The sequence below is a fragment of the Harpia harpyja genome, chromosome Z, assembly GCF_026419915.1.
Source record: "Harpia harpyja isolate bHarHar1 chromosome Z, bHarHar1 primary haplotype, whole genome shotgun sequence".
NCBI classification, from domain to species: Eukaryota; Metazoa; Chordata; class Aves; order Accipitriformes; family Accipitridae; genus Harpia; species Harpia harpyja.
This window is the reverse complement of record NC_068969.1, coordinates 112,595,337-112,612,442: the sequence shown is the minus strand read 5'-3', so window position 1 is coordinate 112,612,442 and position 17,106 is coordinate 112,595,337. Positions and strand designations below refer to the sequence as shown.

The 17,106-nt window shown below is 42.0% G+C and overlaps 2 protein-coding genes across 4 annotated transcripts in view; one reads left to right on the top strand and one right to left on the bottom strand.

The window, feature by feature from the left end:
* LOC128137568 (elongation factor 2-like) overlaps positions 1–3,446 on the bottom strand; it is a 29,766-nt gene extending 26,320 nt beyond the window's left edge. Inside the window, exon 1 of the mRNA XM_052778622.1 lies at positions 3,339–3,446. Coding sequence (XP_052634582.1) covers positions 3,339–3,341 — 3 coding nt within the window. The 5' untranslated portion in view covers positions 3,342–3,446. The remainder of the gene's footprint in view (positions 1–3,338) is intronic.
* Positions 3,447–3,495: 49 nt separating this feature from the next.
* The window catches only part of ST8SIA5 (ST8 alpha-N-acetyl-neuraminide alpha-2,8-sialyltransferase 5), an 81,950-nt gene continuing 68,339 nt past the window's right edge, over positions 3,496–17,106 (top strand). For 2 of the 3 annotated variants that reach the window (XM_052778637.1, XM_052778634.1), the window contains exons 1-2: positions 3,496–3,602; positions 7,707–7,788. The gene's annotated coding sequence lies outside the window, so the exon portion shown is untranslated. Of the gene's footprint in view, positions 3,603–7,706; positions 7,789–11,392; positions 11,487–17,106 lie in introns of those variants that run through there. The other variant, XM_052778636.1, reaches the window with a different exon arrangement.

Genomic DNA, 17,106 nt, shown 5'->3' with positions numbered 1-17,106 from the left:
AGCAAAATCTACATACTTCTTCTGAGACCTTGAAATATTTCTTTCTTCTCTTTCTTTTCCATTTAGAGAAAAGAGCACAACTACTTTTCTACTTTTATCATTTTCCCTGTTTGTAAATTGTGCTGTGCTAAAAAAAATAATTAGTACTTTTAGCAAGAATTAAGTATAGTGCTAGATCTGTGCTAGATACACTTATTTCATAATGTAAATAAATACTTAAGTGTTGAGATGTATACCTAGCGCTCTTTGTATTTGCTAATTATACACTTTCTTAATGGAACAAGTGAAATTTACTTCTGACAAATATTTAAGTAGCACAGATATCACATTTTGAACTGAAACCTGTATTTTTTCCATTGTCTCCAAGTTTCCAATACATTTATATATGCAGGCTACATTGTAGTTTTCTTCAGGGGCAAGGAGCAGAGATGACCATAACAGTTTATTTCTTCCTCATATTTTAAGCATACACATGTCCATTTACATTAATTCTAAATTTAAGCTTCATGCACATGTTCCTCTGACAGGACTGGATGTTCTCCTATGGACTGTTGAAGCTATTCATGTAATCTGAGAAAGGATGGTATTGGAGTTGTAAAAACCTTGATTTGTGCCTAAAAGCAATGGAGCCTTACTCTCCAGCTGGGATAATTATGTTACAAAAGTAGAATGAAAACAGGTACACGGAGCGACTGTTATACAAGACATGGATGTAAAATGTTAGTTTTATGGGTTTAGTTGCTTGGTGTTTCAAGAACTCATTAATATATTACTATTACTTTGTGGTGGAGCTGGAGCAACTTGGGCTTGAGATAGAAAAGGATCATCAAGTCATGGTGACGGAAAAGGAGAGCCGAGAAGCACAATGAGAGAAGAGCAGGGTCAGGCAGTACTGGGCTGGGTGGTTGGGGTAAGGCAAAGGACAAGGGAAATCTACAACCAAGTTTAAGGGATTAAACGGACTGTGGGACACAAAGCTCTACAATATTATACCTCAAAAGAAGTCATCACAGTCAAGGAGGTAAAGAGGCAGGCCTCCGTAAGTGACCTCAAAGCTTCTGCTAAGTCTCATGGCAAGCCAATACCAACAACACGAACATATTTTTATTTCAAACTTTCCATCCTTTTGCTCAACTGCAAGACAGCATCCCTTCCCAGAAACTGAAGGTCCGGTGTCTTAGATATTACTGCGTGAGTACTTTTTGCCAGGCCTACATCAATATATACACCTGGGCATGAAGCTTTCAGCCTGTAGGAAGTTAACACTGAGAGCCAAGTTTAGGTAAGTTATTATCCTTTATTATTGTTTGGTTCATCCCTTGGCCTAAATGAGTATTTTTAAGAGCTTAACACTGCTAGCTCAATTTTAATTCACTTTGTTGTATCATAGCAGCTGTTCTTGTTAATATAACTGGGTAAACTACTCTTAAGTTTCTGCTAATTAGCTTGTTAATAAAATACAGTATATTAGAAAAGATAAAGAGCTCAATTCAAGCATTAATATTAATGTCTTACCAGGCCTTCTGGCAGGAACTTCAGGATTATGTATTAATAAAAGCTATCCACTTCCAAACATTTTATTTACCGCTTTATTTACACAAATGCCAAAACAGAGTTTACCATATGTGCTGTACTACAAGAGAGAGAGGCACTGGCATCACAAATTTTTTTTGTCATCAATACAACTGAAAACACAAAGCCAGATTAAAAATTAATAGCAATTTTAATTTTAAATCTTTTTCATTAAAGAGCTGTTACAGAGTTTCTGTTCTGCTGTGACAGACAGCAACCGGATCAAAGTTATCTTGCTATGAAATGCTTGCTGCAGAGGGGTTAAGGTCTTTCTTGTGCAACAGCAAGCAAAAAAAATGAAGGAGATGAAACCAGTGTTTGCAGAAGGGAGAAAGATCACTGCTTTATTGCAAGCAGAACATCACTTTTGCCAAAACCCTCAAGTTTCATGGCCACTACAGCCCGTCAATGACCTTGGTCCTTTTAACTACTGCATTACATCATTTTGGTAGCCCATACTGCAGTGCTGCTTATCCCTGGCTATCAGTAACACCTCCAGAGTAGACTGCCTTCCTCTTCTGCAGGGCATCTCCTTCTCTTAAAGATGTTCAAATTCGTATTGTAATGAACCATTATATAGCTTCAATTCAGAAATACATATTCTAAAAACAAAGAAAAATGAAAACACTTATTGAAGCTGACATAGGTAACTGGAATGTCTATTTCAGTAAACAATAATACAGTGAAAGATTACAAGAGTTAATAAAAAAAAAAAGAAAAAGGAAAGGGTTCCAATAGCATTAATCATCAAGAACTGCAAAGATGTACAAGCATCTGTTTATCACAGAAACAGGCTGGTAAATTTTGATTCACCAGAATAAAAAGAGACTCAAAACAGGTGAAACACATTACCAGACTGCAATGATTTAAAATAATGGGGCAGGCTTCCTGAGGGCAAAAATAAATTAAAAACAAAACAACACAACCCACCCTGCAGTGTTTCTAACAGATTGATTTCCCTGAGAAAATGCTGCTGATCTGATTCAGGTCAGATCATCTTTCCTCAAGATTAGTGCAGTGCAGCACTGTATCATACGTGTATTCTCACATATACACAGCCTTTTCCAAGCCTCATGGGAAGCAATACTTTTATCTCCTGTCCTTATAAACACTGCTGATCAGGGTTTAACCCCAAAGCTTACACTTGAATTCACTACACGTTGGTCGGCAAAACGTACAGAAACGTTCACATCCGTGACCTACACTGCCAAGGTGCGCTCCCCACACCTGCAAAAGGAGGAGAAAGAGAGAAGCAACACCACCCTCCCTGCCCGTGCACCCGGCGTCCTTCTAATAAAAAAGCAGGTGGTGGTGGTAAAAACAAATAAATAAGCTCAGCGGTCCCCCAGTCCCACAGCCGGGCCGAAAGGGACGCGGCCAGAACCGCCTCAGCGCTACCGGGCGCCGCCGCCTCCCCGGACTCCTGTCAGGACCGGGAGGGCGGGAACCGCCTTCCCCCCCTCCTCGGCCAGCCCCTAGGGCTGAGAGAGAATAAAGAGAAACTCCTGAAAAGCATCACGCTCCGGCGAGGGCCAGCGAGGCTACTCTTGACCCGCCACCCCTTTCCCAGCCCGCTGCGCCTGACAGGCAGGGCTCTGACAGGCGCGGCGAGAAAGATGGCTGCCGCTCCCCCCTCCCGGCAGCTGCCTTCTGTTAAGGCGCTGGCAGAGCCCGGCTGCCTCGGAGCACCGGTGTGGGTCAGCGGTAATGGCCACCCCCCCGGCGGCACCGCGCCTGGCCTCCCCTGCCCCTGCGGGAGCACTCACCATGGTGGCCGATGGCTCCGGATCCCACCTGCCGCCGCCTCAGCCGGGCTGCGGGAGGCGGGAACGAGCCGAGATCAGCTGTTGGCGGGCTCAAGCATCTCCCCCCCCCCGCCTTCCCTCCGCTCCCTCCCGCCGAGCGCTCCTCAGCTCGGCCGACGCCCGTGGTGTGCCGAGGGGCGGACGACCTCCCCTCACGGCGGCGGGGCCGGGGGGTCCCTGCCCCGCTTGGCAGCCGCCTGCTCCCGCTGCGACCCTTCCCCGGAGGTGAGCTGCCCGCTGCCAGCCTGCCGGCCGCTCCTTCCCGGAGCTCTTTCCCAGAGGTGGCCCGGCCCCCGAACGCCGCCATTGACCCCCAACCATCGCCCGGTCCCCAAGGGTCTCCCGCGTCCCTCAGAGGAGCGGCGGCTGCCGGCGTACCGGGAGGGGACGGGAGCCCCTGGAGGGCGCGGGGAGGCGGTGGCAGGCTGGGCGCGGGCACCCCCCGCCACCACAGAGCCTTATGGTGTCCCCGGGCTCACTAATTCTCCCGTGATCGCCCCGTGGCCGCGAACTCCATGTTCCTGCGTGCTGCGTGGAGGTGGAAAAGCGTCCCGACCGCGGCCATCGACGCTCAGTCCCCGTCGCTCGTTCGGGCTCTGTCAGCTCTCAGGGAAACGTTAGGTGGAGCCCCGTCCCTTCCCCTCAGCGAGACCCAGGGGCGGGAAGGAGGCGGCGGACACACACACGCAGACCGAGGCGGCTGTGGTGTTTCACCGCCCTGCTGCTGCTGCTGCCGCCGGGACCGCGCCGGTGGGTTTTCCCTCTCGGGATGTTTCGTGGCAGAGCGGCAGGTGGGATTGTTTGCTTTGAACAGGTAGTCAGGCTGGGTGCCATAACCCCTTATTAGTTACTTTTAAAAATAGGTTAGGTGGCTGATCGGTTGGCTGTTGAAACGCGAAGACGGCATCGCCGCCCTTTAAAAATAACTTGCTGTCATGACAGGTGCTGAAGTAATAACAGCGCTTCACGTTTTTAATACAGACTCGCGCCCGAAAACGCCTTTTAGAAATATTAGGTAATTAAATTGTCAAGCACAGAGTCAGCGCGTGATGTCTTCACTGAAAGCACCAACTTCTGGGATCAAACTAAGGGAAAAATTTGTACAGTAATAATTCCTAAGAATTGAAGATCAGAAAAGAAGAATATCAAATCAAGCTATTATGCAACCATAATATTATATATAAAGCATGGAATAAATGGCCGTATCAGCCATACAGAATGAATGGTCCTTTTCAGAAACCACTTCCAGCCTCAGGAGTGGAAAAATACTGTCCTGTTACTTTCAACGGAGCTTCTGCCCAAGGAGAACTTGCAGGATTTTACTCAATTAGATGAAGTTTAATACAATCAAATACATTTAAGATATCAAAATTGCAAGAGCAAGCACTCAGGAAGGAACAGAAAGTAGGAATGTGACGAGGAAATTCTGGCCAATTTCAGTGGTCATAAATGGCCAGCAGGAGTTCAGAATTACACATTGCCTCAAAGGCATTACTCGTTAAAGAGCAGGTATTAGTTGCACCATACTCCTCAAAGCGATACTATAACAGGGGAAAAGCTAGTTCTGAGAGCTCCAGACCTTCGGCCAGATGCTTAGCGACTTCTCATTGGATACGCTGAAAGCCCAGTGTGTTTGCTGCCTTGTCAGTACCTGTATTCGAAAGAAAATAATCTATTTGACCGCAGTCCTTGACTTGCCCAAGAAAGAAAAAGGCTGAGAGCTTCTTGCCATTCAGCCCCTGTGACTTTACAGGTGCTGTTCTTTTCATCTGTTTTCCCTGAGCAAGAAGAAATGTTCACCAGATTCTTTGCTGGCAAGCTTTTTCTACACAAAGGCTTATTTTTCTTTTAGCGTATCTTCCAGGAGTTGTGAAGCAGACACCAAACAGCTTCCTTTAATCAACCTGGTTGTGTCACAACAGAGAAAAAGCACTACTGTTTCGTTCTGAAGAGCTGGGCAGAACTTGTATGGACTTACTTACGCAGACTGAACTTCAGCTCTATGCACGGTTCTCTGTCAACATGGAGAGTTCTTTCTGCAGACTTGGTGGCTGATTACAAACCCAGCTTTTCCTCATACCTGTGTGCATGCACACACACAATTTTAGGACAGTTTTGCACAGCCAGTGCTCAGCCATGATCCTATAAATATCATTGAAATTAACTTTATTTTCCTCTGTCTTTTATTGCATTCCAATTTATGCCAATCTGTGCAGGAAAACAAACCTTACAGAACTGTTGAAAAGTTTCCAAATTAACAGACTGCCTGAAAAAACCCTCTCAGTGTTTACTGGCTTGCCATCTTCATGGGTATTTTATTTTTTATATGACCTCCTTTCCATTTAAAAATGACAACTCTTACACAAAGTATCTTTTAGCCTGTACACTACCTACAAAAAAATCTTCTTACAGGTGCTGACCATTCACGAGGTCCCTGCTTGTGAATGAGATTAATAATGCTTCCCTCCTTTATCATAATTTATTATTATGATACATCTTATAAATAAGAATAATTATTTTAAATTATATTATAATATTGAATATGGTGATACGGGTGTAGAAGTAGTTATGTTTTATCAAGGCTTCAAGAAAGTTTAGTCATAGTCTTCATTCAATTCTGATTGTAAAACAGAATGATAAGGAAGGGAAAGTACAAGGAATGAAATGTTTTTGTGCTTCAGGAAGAATGCGGGCAGATTTACTACAGTGAATTAAATAAGGGCTACCACTCAGCTTTCTGGTAACTTTGCTACATTGAGAACATCTGCTGAATTGCACTGAAAAGGTCACAGCTGTTTATCTGGGAGCAGGATATGTTTTGTAACTGATTGAAAAGAATGGCATAGGCCAAGTGGCAATGCAATAAGGCAGCCCTGAGCAAAGCCAATGCGGAAGTAAACACAATTTCAAGAAGCTCTATCAGGAACGAGCAGTCTCAGTGAACCCACGTGTACAGGGTTTGAAGTCTCTGAGGAATCTCTGGATCTTTATTACTCAGGAAGCAAACAGATTAAGACTGAAAGCTCCCAGCTTGAGCCAGACCCGGCAGCCAGATACCTTCAGTGGTAAAACCACTGCGAGCACTTTCAAGTCTGGGATGGAGGAGTTGACACTTCAAAGCCCAGTTGGATCAGCTGCCTGGGGCATTCAAACTTTATCTCTGGCTACAGCCTGTCAAGGCAGATGTGCCCCTTTGAGGCAATGGGTATCACAGGTCTAAGGCGTAGTGCGAGACGGCTGGAGGAAGGGCACCCTCACTAAAGAGGGGTGGCTGTGGAACAACCCTCCACAATGATCATATTAATCCAGGCTGATGAAACAAATCCAGTGTTTCACCATCTTCCTCTCATATCACAACTATGGTGAGGCTTGTAATAATAAACTTTATGCACATTTTTTTTTTTTAAAAGGTGACTCAATATAGCCCTCTTCAAGCAGAAGTGATCCAAGATAACTCTCTTAGAGCTACTGTGGGGAGGTGAAAAGCATTACCGCTTCAATAACACTACTGTTAAATATTTCTGCTTATCTGAGTGATGATAGGATAGTTATAAGAGCTTTTTGTGTAGTCTTATTCTTCCAGGCACTCCCATCTTCTAATATAACTTCTTCCTTCGTCTAGCAGCAGTGATGAGCAGTTTACTATAATCATGAAATGTGTTCACAGTAAAAAATGGCATTAAAAAAACTGACTGTAATCAGGGGTAAAAGTGCCTCTTGTGGTGCTGAGTATTTCTGTTCATGGTCAGTTGTTTACAAAGCAGTATTTTTCATTTTACAAGCAGAAGGATGATTTTTATAATGTTTCTCTACCCCAGTGCTCCCTGGGAGCTGAAAAATAAAATTTGTACTCTTTAGTGTCCCTGACATAACTGTGAGGTATCAGGTTTCTGCAGAGCAGGCAATGTTGTCAGTGATGCATGAGACAGAGTCGCATCCAAACCATTCTTTCATGTTTTCATTTGATCATAATGCTAACAGGTCAATGGACCTGTTTTTGTCATTAGTGGGAACAGATAGGAACTTTTTTTATCCTTGGCCTAAGCATGTTTCATAATCAAATGTTCCTTTAAAGCTGGGAAATTACATTAGCATCAGAAAAAAGAAAAAGGAAGAATTTCTCTCTCAGGCACTGCCATATGTCTTTCCAGGTGGAAATACAACAGGGTGCGGTAAGGCAAGGATTGTGGAGGGACCCTGTTGTGCTTGGCTGTTGGAAAGCATATGGTGCAATAATATTCCAGCTCTGACTGTGAATTTTCCTTCTCTTGTCTTCTCTGGCAAATATCATCCTTCTAATATATATTCAACTATTCTGTTTGTGCCTAGGATTACAGTGCTCCTCCATCTTCAAAACTACCTATTAGATCAGGTCCACTTCAGAGAGAATCCCAGAAGAAACAGAGAAGAGGTATGAAAAATTTCCTCACTAGTTGTCTGAACTGTCTTTATAAAAATGTAGAAGAGGTTACAGAGGCTTGGACTTCAATCATCTTAATGGAGACTTTAGGATGCTGGAATTCCGGGAGAAGGAAACTCTCCCCACATTAAAGCAGTAGCTGCTCCAGAGGAAGACAGTGCTGGTCCTCAGCCAGTTTTTGTGCCCCTGCAGTAATGCTGAACTGTGGTTGGCTTGGTCTCAGGGCTTCCTTCCTTGCCTTGGAGGTGACTGCATGGAAAGTATTGGATTTCAGAATTTATTTATTGTTTAATTTTCCTAGTGCACTCTTCAGGGCATGATGTTGCGGAAGTGTTAGCAAAACCTGCGTTCCTATCATCCTGCTCTCCTGTGCTTGGCCAGCCATGTGTAGTATAACACAGAGAACTTCACATCTCCAGGGGCTTCATTTGTGTGGAATCCAGTGAAATGCTTCAGATACGTGTGTAACCAGAGATTGTAGCAAAAAGTAGAGGTAGTTATATTTGTTTCAGTATCATCTTTCAGTATCAGGTCAGCATACGATACAGTTTCTGAGTGAGGCTGTTGCTTGCGGCTTCTGAGGAAAAAGGCATAAATCTTGGGTGCTTGGCAGTTTTGAAATAAGAAGCCCATGAACGGAAGTTTGTCTGTAATCATAAGCAGTTTAACGGCTGGCTTCTATTCTGAAGCTGGAGGGGGGTTTATGTCTCCTAAAACATATCATTATTATCTCTACAGCTATTATCTCTAACGTAACTGTGGGTATTTGCATTGTCCAATCCTTTTTAAAAATCCCATTAGGCTTTTGACCTCTATGATTTCTGTCTGCACAAAATCCCTTAGAGCAAAATTAACCCCTTACAAAGTTCCCTGTGTATATACCACTAAGGGTATTTCTACACTGCAGGCTTTCTGTGACGCATTGTGGCATCCAAACAGTTATCAACCTGAAGCTGTGTTTGCCAGAGTGGCTGAAGGAAGTTGTGGACACATATTTGGGCAAGGCTGTAATCTGCCAGCTTTGCAGTGTGGTTGTAGTACAGCTGTAAGTAACAGGGCTGAAATACCGAGTTGTTCACAATGTTCCTAAAACTAGCTGTGCCTCTCTCTCTCTCTTCTTCCTTTCCTTTTCTTTCTTTGCCTCGCCTTGCCTTATCTTCTTCTTGCCTCTTGTCCCCAGAAGCTGAAAATGCAAAGTAATGCAAACTAACTCAAACTCACGCACAGTAGATGCAAAACAAGTATTGCAGATTCTGTTATAAAGTGGAATCTGAGTTGTGCCTCCAGGCAGTGACTTGTGAGCATCACCTGATACGACCTGGCAGTTGCACGCAGAGCATTCATCAGATTGTTTATCTGCCCTGCTGCAGTGCCATTGTTGACACCTGTATATGCTGGTTGAATGAACTGGACATCATCATCATTGCTGTGTTCTAGACAAAATACTTTCTCTTACTGCACAAATGTTGAGTAGAGCACAGTTGGCAACATTAATGGGAATGTCGTTTGTGACATTAATAGCAAAATGGCAGCATCATCTTGCTTTACCAGCAAGTGCATGCTCTATTAGCACTCCCCATCTGCTGAGTTTTTAATTCTATTGTGTTTTATATTTTAATGTTTTTCTCTGTGGTTAGGTTACTGCTCCACAACCAGAGCAAAAAAGGTAGCAAGGTTTTCTAACGGTAACGGTGGAAACTGCTACGTTGGTAATAATATCCCTTGGAAGCAGTAGGACCTCATCTTGTCCCTGCTCATAAGCACCATATCTCTTCAGTAGCCTGTGTATACACCTTTACAACATTTTTAACATTGATGTTTTTTAATCTGCTTTGCTTCTTTGAGGGATATCTCTCTGTGAATAATCACTCTTGAGATACTTAGTCTGGACTTGCCATTTCTCCTTGATCCTCAGAATCTGATGAAAACATTGTTCTCCTTTTCCTTTTTACTGCCTTTCTATGGGAGGAAACAAAATTCTGAAAAATTCAGAAACGTCACCTTAAGGAGTTTATAATCCTTTCTGTCCATCTCCTGCTGGCCCACTGTTACCTGGCAGTGGTGATGGTGGTAAATAAAACACGAAGTCATATTTCTATAAGTATAAACACAGTAAGGAGTAAAAACTCATATATAGAAACCCTTCACAATTCTGATAAAAAACAACTCTCTCATAAGAAATTTTGAGAAACATTCCCATAAACTGTAGGGCTCTGAAGTGAGTTTATTGTGGGGCATAGAGTGCTGGGAGCTTCTTATGACCACCGACTCCTCTCCATCAAGTGCATACTTGGGTGGCAGAGAAATATTTTATCCCTCCTATTTCCTTTTCTCCCAGGGAGTCCTGCAAATGTATCTGGTTTGGGAGTTCTAGTCTACCAATGGGAAAGTTGGAGTATGGTGGGGTCATTGATTTCGCTGTGTTAGAGTCCAGCTTTAGTGGTGGTGTGTTTTAAACAGAATGAGTTGCCCAGAGCGTGGGGAAAGCACTTTTTAAGTGGGAATGTCAAGTAAACTGATAAGATATCACATAATTACAGAGATAGCAAATTGCACCAGAAATAGACAAGTCCTGTAATGTAAGTTCGTGCCCATTATCCTATCTATATGAGTGTATCTAACCAAGCTGGCACATTTATCCAGCTTTAAAACTTCAGACCTGGTTTGAGCTGTAAAATGTGATGGTGAGTTGATAAGGCAGGGACATTGCTCCAGATGTCATCAGCAATCTGTTGTTATTGTTCAGTCTTACTGCAGATCTACCTGGAGGCTTTTAGCAGGAGCAGAAAGCTGCTTTGTGCTGTGTGTTAAACAAATGGTAGCAGGCAGTCCTGGCCTCAATTAGCTATTAATCTAACAGCCCAGATTCTGCAAATTTTAACCTATTTTGTGTTACCACTATACTCATGTGAGTGGCCCCAAACAGGTTGGTGTTTAAGTTACTCATGAGACAATTTGCAGGATTAACCTGTAGATTCAGCATTTAACTCACAATTATGCAGGAAATAAGTCTTCTGCCCTTTTTTTGCTTTTTAGCAGTCATGCCTATAAAAAGTTACATTGATTCAGAATTTTAGATTTAGATTTGTTCACATTTTAGGAGAAATAAACCTCTTCAAAGACAGTCTAAATACTTCTTTTAGATACAAAAATGAAGCTTGATAGAAGAAATGCTCCTTAGAGAAGTTTTATTAACTCCAGGGGATTTCAGCGCCACTGTAGCAACTGAAAGAGCTGTTTCCAGCAAAGGCAAGGGTTTAGCTCAAGAAAGAGGCTTCACCCAACACAAACAGCTGTTTCTTATCACGTAAGAGAGAAAAGCTGCAAAAGAAATGAGACATAAACTATGGAGCAAGTAAAACTGCTGCTTCCCTGCAAACATCCCTTACAAAGTCTCCAGCATAGGAGGGCTTTCCAGCTCATGATGCAAGACCCAAAGCAGGGTGGGCTTCATGGGCTGGGCTGAAATTTGACATCAGGAGGAAACTGAAACCCAGCATTGGTGGAAGCTGTCTGTGATGCAGAGGTGAAGGCTGGATTTGGCTTGACGCTTAGGGGAGGTGAAAGAGGGGGACAGCCCGCGATTCAAAGAGCAAAAGAAGCAGGAGTCCATGAGTGGCAGTGGAGGAGAAACAGAGAGAAAGGGGCAATCTGGCATAATGGGAGGGCAGCCACAGCACATGTAGAAGGTAAATAAGTAATCACAGTAAAATAAGGGGAAATTTGATTGGAAAACATCTGGTTGTTGCTGCTCTCCTGGTCTGGCTGGATTTCTTGCAGATGGTATGTGCTGTTCTCTCTACAGCACATTTCCGATACATTTGTGCAAACCTTTACAGGAAATCTAGCTCCATAGTGATCTGCATTCATCTAAAAGCTTTGTTAAGAATTGTGAATCAACCCCAAACACAAAAGAATTAGTTTTCAAATGGTGATTTTTTTAAAAGTAAAAGACATTTGTATGGAAGAAAATGAGAGTTCAGAGACAGGTATGGCACATCTGTAAGATGCATGCGAATTATGGGAGGGGGGATTGCAAGCTAAAGATCGCTTGCAATTAGCTGCTGAACTTCATGTGTGCTGTAGATTGCTTCCTTTAAATGTGTTAGCAAGCTGTTAACACCTGCACTGAATATAGCTGCCAAAAAATCTTGGAGTATTTAACCAACTCTAATAATAGTTTCATATGTTAAGAGAATGGTGTGGAATTATAGAATTAGGAAATAAAGAGGGATCATAATGGAAACTGACTGTGTGATGAAGTGTAAACAAATCAGAAGTCAAATTACATCCTATTATATCTGACTCAGATATGATTTGCCTCAACTTGACTTCTCTGGGGTTGCAGGGTGTTTTTTCCTGTGCTACCTAAACAGTATTTGAGCATTGTGCAGATGCTGCCAAGTTAATCAAACTAACAGTCATTTGAGCACGAGCATGAGTTTCAGGGATGAGCGATCAGGGCATCTGCTGAGGCTGCAGGTCATACGCAACCCCATTAAACTAAATAGCAGTGCAGATCATCCAGTGTGTGGATGGGAATGGAAGAAGAAAAGAACCTGTATCTTAGCATCTGACCCTATAAATGTGACATTGGCTCCGCCCTTGAAGAAAGAGATTTAAGATCTTATTTCCTCTTTCTAAGTAAATCTCTTATCTAGGATCTAGTATCCATTATCCACCAATATGTTGAGAGATTGCAATAATGAATCTTTCCGTCACATCCAGGGGAGGCTGCTAGCAGCACTGCACCTCTCTGATATTACACGCTCTAATTACATGCAAGGTTTTTAAGAGTGCTGAAACATCACAGAAAAGAGAAAAAGATAAAAGCCAAGATTTCAAAATACGACAAACCAGGACTTCCCAGATAAAATCCCACAGAGAAAATGCAGCTTGTTTTATTTTGCGCTTGCCTCATGGGCAAAAAAGAATGTTTAGGTATTCCTGAAGGAATGCAGAAACTACAAACACAGGCTGCAGTAGTTGCAATTAATTGCACTACAGAGGGATGATGCATCACCCATGTCCTACTACAGCTTTGCTTTGAAGAACTGAATGACTCTCCAGCCACCCATTCAGCCCTCTGCGCAGCACTGTTTTGCACCCTGTCTCTGGGCAGAAGGCCAGGATGCTTACGTACACAACTACCTTCTCAAAAGACTTTTTCACAGATATATCAGATTGAGGTATTTAATGGAGGAATTAGGTGTAGTATTTTAAATGAACAGTGACCAAACAACTTGATTTTCACTCAAAAATGGTCCAAATTTTGTAATGGACGGTGCCAAAATAAGCTTGGTTTAGGGTCAATGTACGAAAGCACCTAAACCTGTTTCTAGAATAATTCTAAGGTTTCTAAAGCACATGAATATGTGAACACATCGTGGTTTTTGAAAGACTGCAACTATTTTTGACTAAGGTATTTAAAGACTACAGGTATTTTTGACCACCAGTGTTGGTTTCCTCCAGACCTAAATTCTTATAGGTTGTGCAAAGAAAACATCTGCTTTTGCAGAGTGATTTTATTCTTGGCTGTTATTCTATTTACTGTAATATTAACTTATTTTTGGAAGTCCACTTCATATTTCGGGCACAAGTGTGTATTTCTAAAGTATTGAAAACCAGCAGTGTTTTCCTGTCAGGGAAAGTGAGAAAATGGGAGTAGTCAGAATTTGCATTTATATAGCATCTTCTCTCAAAGGGTATAGAAGCACTTTGAAAATACTAAGTTGCCCAAGATGCAGGGCATTTTCAGTAAAAGGTTGTGTGATATTTGCAGATCTATCACCGACTACACTAAATGTGATGAAGGAGATGCAGCCAGGAAACTCTGACCTCCAGGACTTACATGGGAAAGGAAACTTGGAAAAATCGAAAACAGTCTATCTCATTAAGTAGTTCAGCTGTTCATTCTCTGACCCATAGACATGATATACTCTGGATAATACCTGGGGAGCCATGCATGAAGGAAGGGACAACCTTAAGTTGTTGCAAAGTTGCCAAATAGCTTTTAGAGCTCAAGTCTAGCTGTCTAGAGCTTTGACAATTGGATCAGTACAGCTTTGGTACTATAGACAGTATTGGTATAGGATTTAATTAGAATAACCCCTTTTTATTGAATTCTGGGAATGTCAGCTTGCTAATTTTACCTCTGGCTTCTTTTCAGGCCAGCTTTTCCTTAGAAGGTATTTTTAAAATTGGGATGTGGGATGCTTATTAGGTCACTGAAAGTGACAGAATAGAGCTGTAATCAAGAGTTCATCGTTGGTAAGGACGGTGCCAGAGGAGGTGTTCCAGGTCAGGTGAATTGTTCTAATGGGACTCAGAGTCACAGAGAAAGAAAATTACTTTTTATTGCATTTGCTCATCATCATTAGTTATAACCCTTAGTGTTCATTTATCAACTTTCCAATGATTCCCCAAAGAATTAGGATACATTTGCCTTACAAAACTCTCAAGAGTGTGATTCTTACTGTTTGGGTATTAAGATGTGAAAAGGATTCTTGTAAAATATTTAAATTTATTGCTGTTAGGAAAATTAGCTTTAATTAGTACAAGAAAAATTGCTTACTAAAAATCTCACTGGGTCTCTCTGGGTCTTACAAGTGAGGATGTAGACCCACCAAGGAGCTTTTAGTTCTCTTTTTGAAGAACAGAAAGAGAAGTACAACCTCTGAAGTGAAATCTCACCCTACCATCTTTGCCCTTTAATGCTAAGTCAGAAGAGCATTTTTCTGTGTGACAAGTTTAAACACTGACAGTATTTCTGCATTCTTAGTTACTTGTGTGATTTTAGCAAAATGCCTCTTTTTGGACCTATAACATTGGGAAAATCAGCAGTCCCAATTTGTGAACTCAGTTATAGATATCCTGACTTGAGATCTGCAAAAGAAATAGCTGTTGGCCAGTTTTTACTGGCAATGTGAGAACTATGTGCTCAGTTACCAGTTCTGTTTTGCTGCTGCTTCTGTGAATATCCCATAAGTGAATTTACATGTAAAAATGGCGTGTGATCATCTTTGTTGGAGGTACTGTATGTTCCATGTGATCCTGGCAAACATTCAGTGTTTTGTAGTTTCTGAACTATTAACTGCTATCTCCTCTTTTAAAGCAATTCCTTATTTTTCCATCATATTTATTTTACAGTTAATTTTAAAATTCTATTACTTTTAATATTTCAATTCTGATATATTTTTCAGTATCCCAGTAAGGGACTTTAATCTATCAATATGCTTTCCTTGCTTGAGTTGTGTAGTTTATGACATTTCTAGAGTGCAACATTCTGTTCTGAAAAGAAAAGCAAGTATCATTCAGTTTTAGTGGATGTCTGTGTTTATACTTATTAGTTTAAAGATAACCATATATACATTAAGAACCTCCAGTTCAATGGATATCTAATTGTTGGAAATAAGACTACAACCAGTATAATTTTCTTAGCATGGGCATCTTCCTAGACCTGCAGCTGAAATTGATATACTTTCCAGTTAGACAGCTAATAATAAATATATCTGTTTCAAAGAGCAGATTGAAAGTACTGTAGATATCTATCCCCTTACACCTCAGTAGATCTATTTTGCAAGAAGTTTGTATCCTTTATGATGAAACCCAAGAATATTGCTATGTTATATGTTGGAGTAATCCACAGCTTTTAGTGTCCTATGATCTAGAATTAAAATCACATGAAAACCAGGAATATTGTTTCTTGCAAAACATTTTGAGCTCAGCAAAGGTGGCATGGCTCCTACTGCTTTTTGGCTAAGCTTTTGACATCTATTAAGGCTTGGAATGGAATGAGAGGTATTTTTAGTTAGGTAAATGAATCCCACCTGCAGTGCTTTTCATTATGTGACAAAAAAAAGGTTTCAGTTAGGGGTCAAAGCAAATTGCTTGTGGCCCGAGACCTCAAAACTTACTAGATTTTCTTGATCACTTAGCAAATTATTTCTTATATGATTTTTTTAACTGTGGATTAATTTTTGTCAGCACTACATAGATGTGTCACCCTGATCTTAGTTCCCATTACGTATTCAGAGAGTATTTGGCCAGTATTGATGCTCCCAGTCTGCCCTTCTCTGTTCACCATTCATTCCATGAAGCTTCTCCAGCTTGATACCTCTCCATTCTTCCAGGAATTTTTGGGTGATGATGAAAATTTAAATGATGACCTTTGAATTAAATGATGACATTTAGATGAAAACATCCTGTTTTCTTGGTTTCTCTCCCTACCAATAACAACTAGAATGCTTTTTAAAGAGGAAAGAAATTAAAACAAAGATATAAGAAGGAAGGAAGGTGGTTTGGATGGGTGACAACGTCATCTGTACATTGGGTTTAATCCATGTTAGGTGTGGTAGTCTTGGCTCTGCCACTTCCACATTATGGTGTCTTGAGCAAGTCACTCTATCTCTGGATGCTTTAACCTGCCCATGGCTTGGGGACAAAGCTTTCTACAGACAAATATGTGCTGTGGGCATCAAGCCAGCCTGGAGGTCGGGGCATGGGAGTTCACTAACCAGACAACTGAGATCAGCCCAGCCACCAGGCTACAAAGGTGGAGGAAGGCTGAGGTGAACGCTTGCACATAGTGATTTAGGAGGCTGCAATGTATTTCCCACGGCCATATATATATATATCTATATATATCTGTATATATATATATATCTGTTCCTTGCATCATTTTGTAAACTCATAGTGCCTCATTTTGATATTGAGCAGGAGTCAAAGTTGTTATAGAAGTGTCAAAAAGAAGTGAATGAGGCCTTATTCATCTCTCAGTAATGTAAAGAACCAGAGCTCAAGAATGTTAATAGTAGTTTCTGCATCATCTAGACTTGAAGGGGGAGGGAGATAATATCAGGCTTGCCCGTGACAAGCTGTGGGATGACACGCCAAGGTTAGAGGGATGGGGTGCTAGGGAGGGCCCTCAGCCTGCGGCTGTGAGGTGTGCTGGCTACACTGCAGCATGCTCGAAGTCTTACGGAGATCAGCCAGGGGCTCCTGAGGTAACAGGAGCCAACAGGGAAACACCAGTGAAATACCTCAAAGGAATTAAGGGGTGTTCCTCTAAGAAGGTGACATGGCCAACAGCCCAGCTGAAGTGCCTCTACACCAATGCACGCAGCATGGGCAACAAACAGGAGAAGTTGGAAGCCACCGTGCTGCTGAAGAGCTATGACCTGGTTGCCATTACTGAAACTTGGTGGGATGAACCCCATGACTGGAGTGTGGCTCTTGATGGCTACAGGCTGTTCAAAAGGGACAGGTGAGGAAGGAGAGGCGGAAGGGTTGCCCTCTACATCAAGAAAT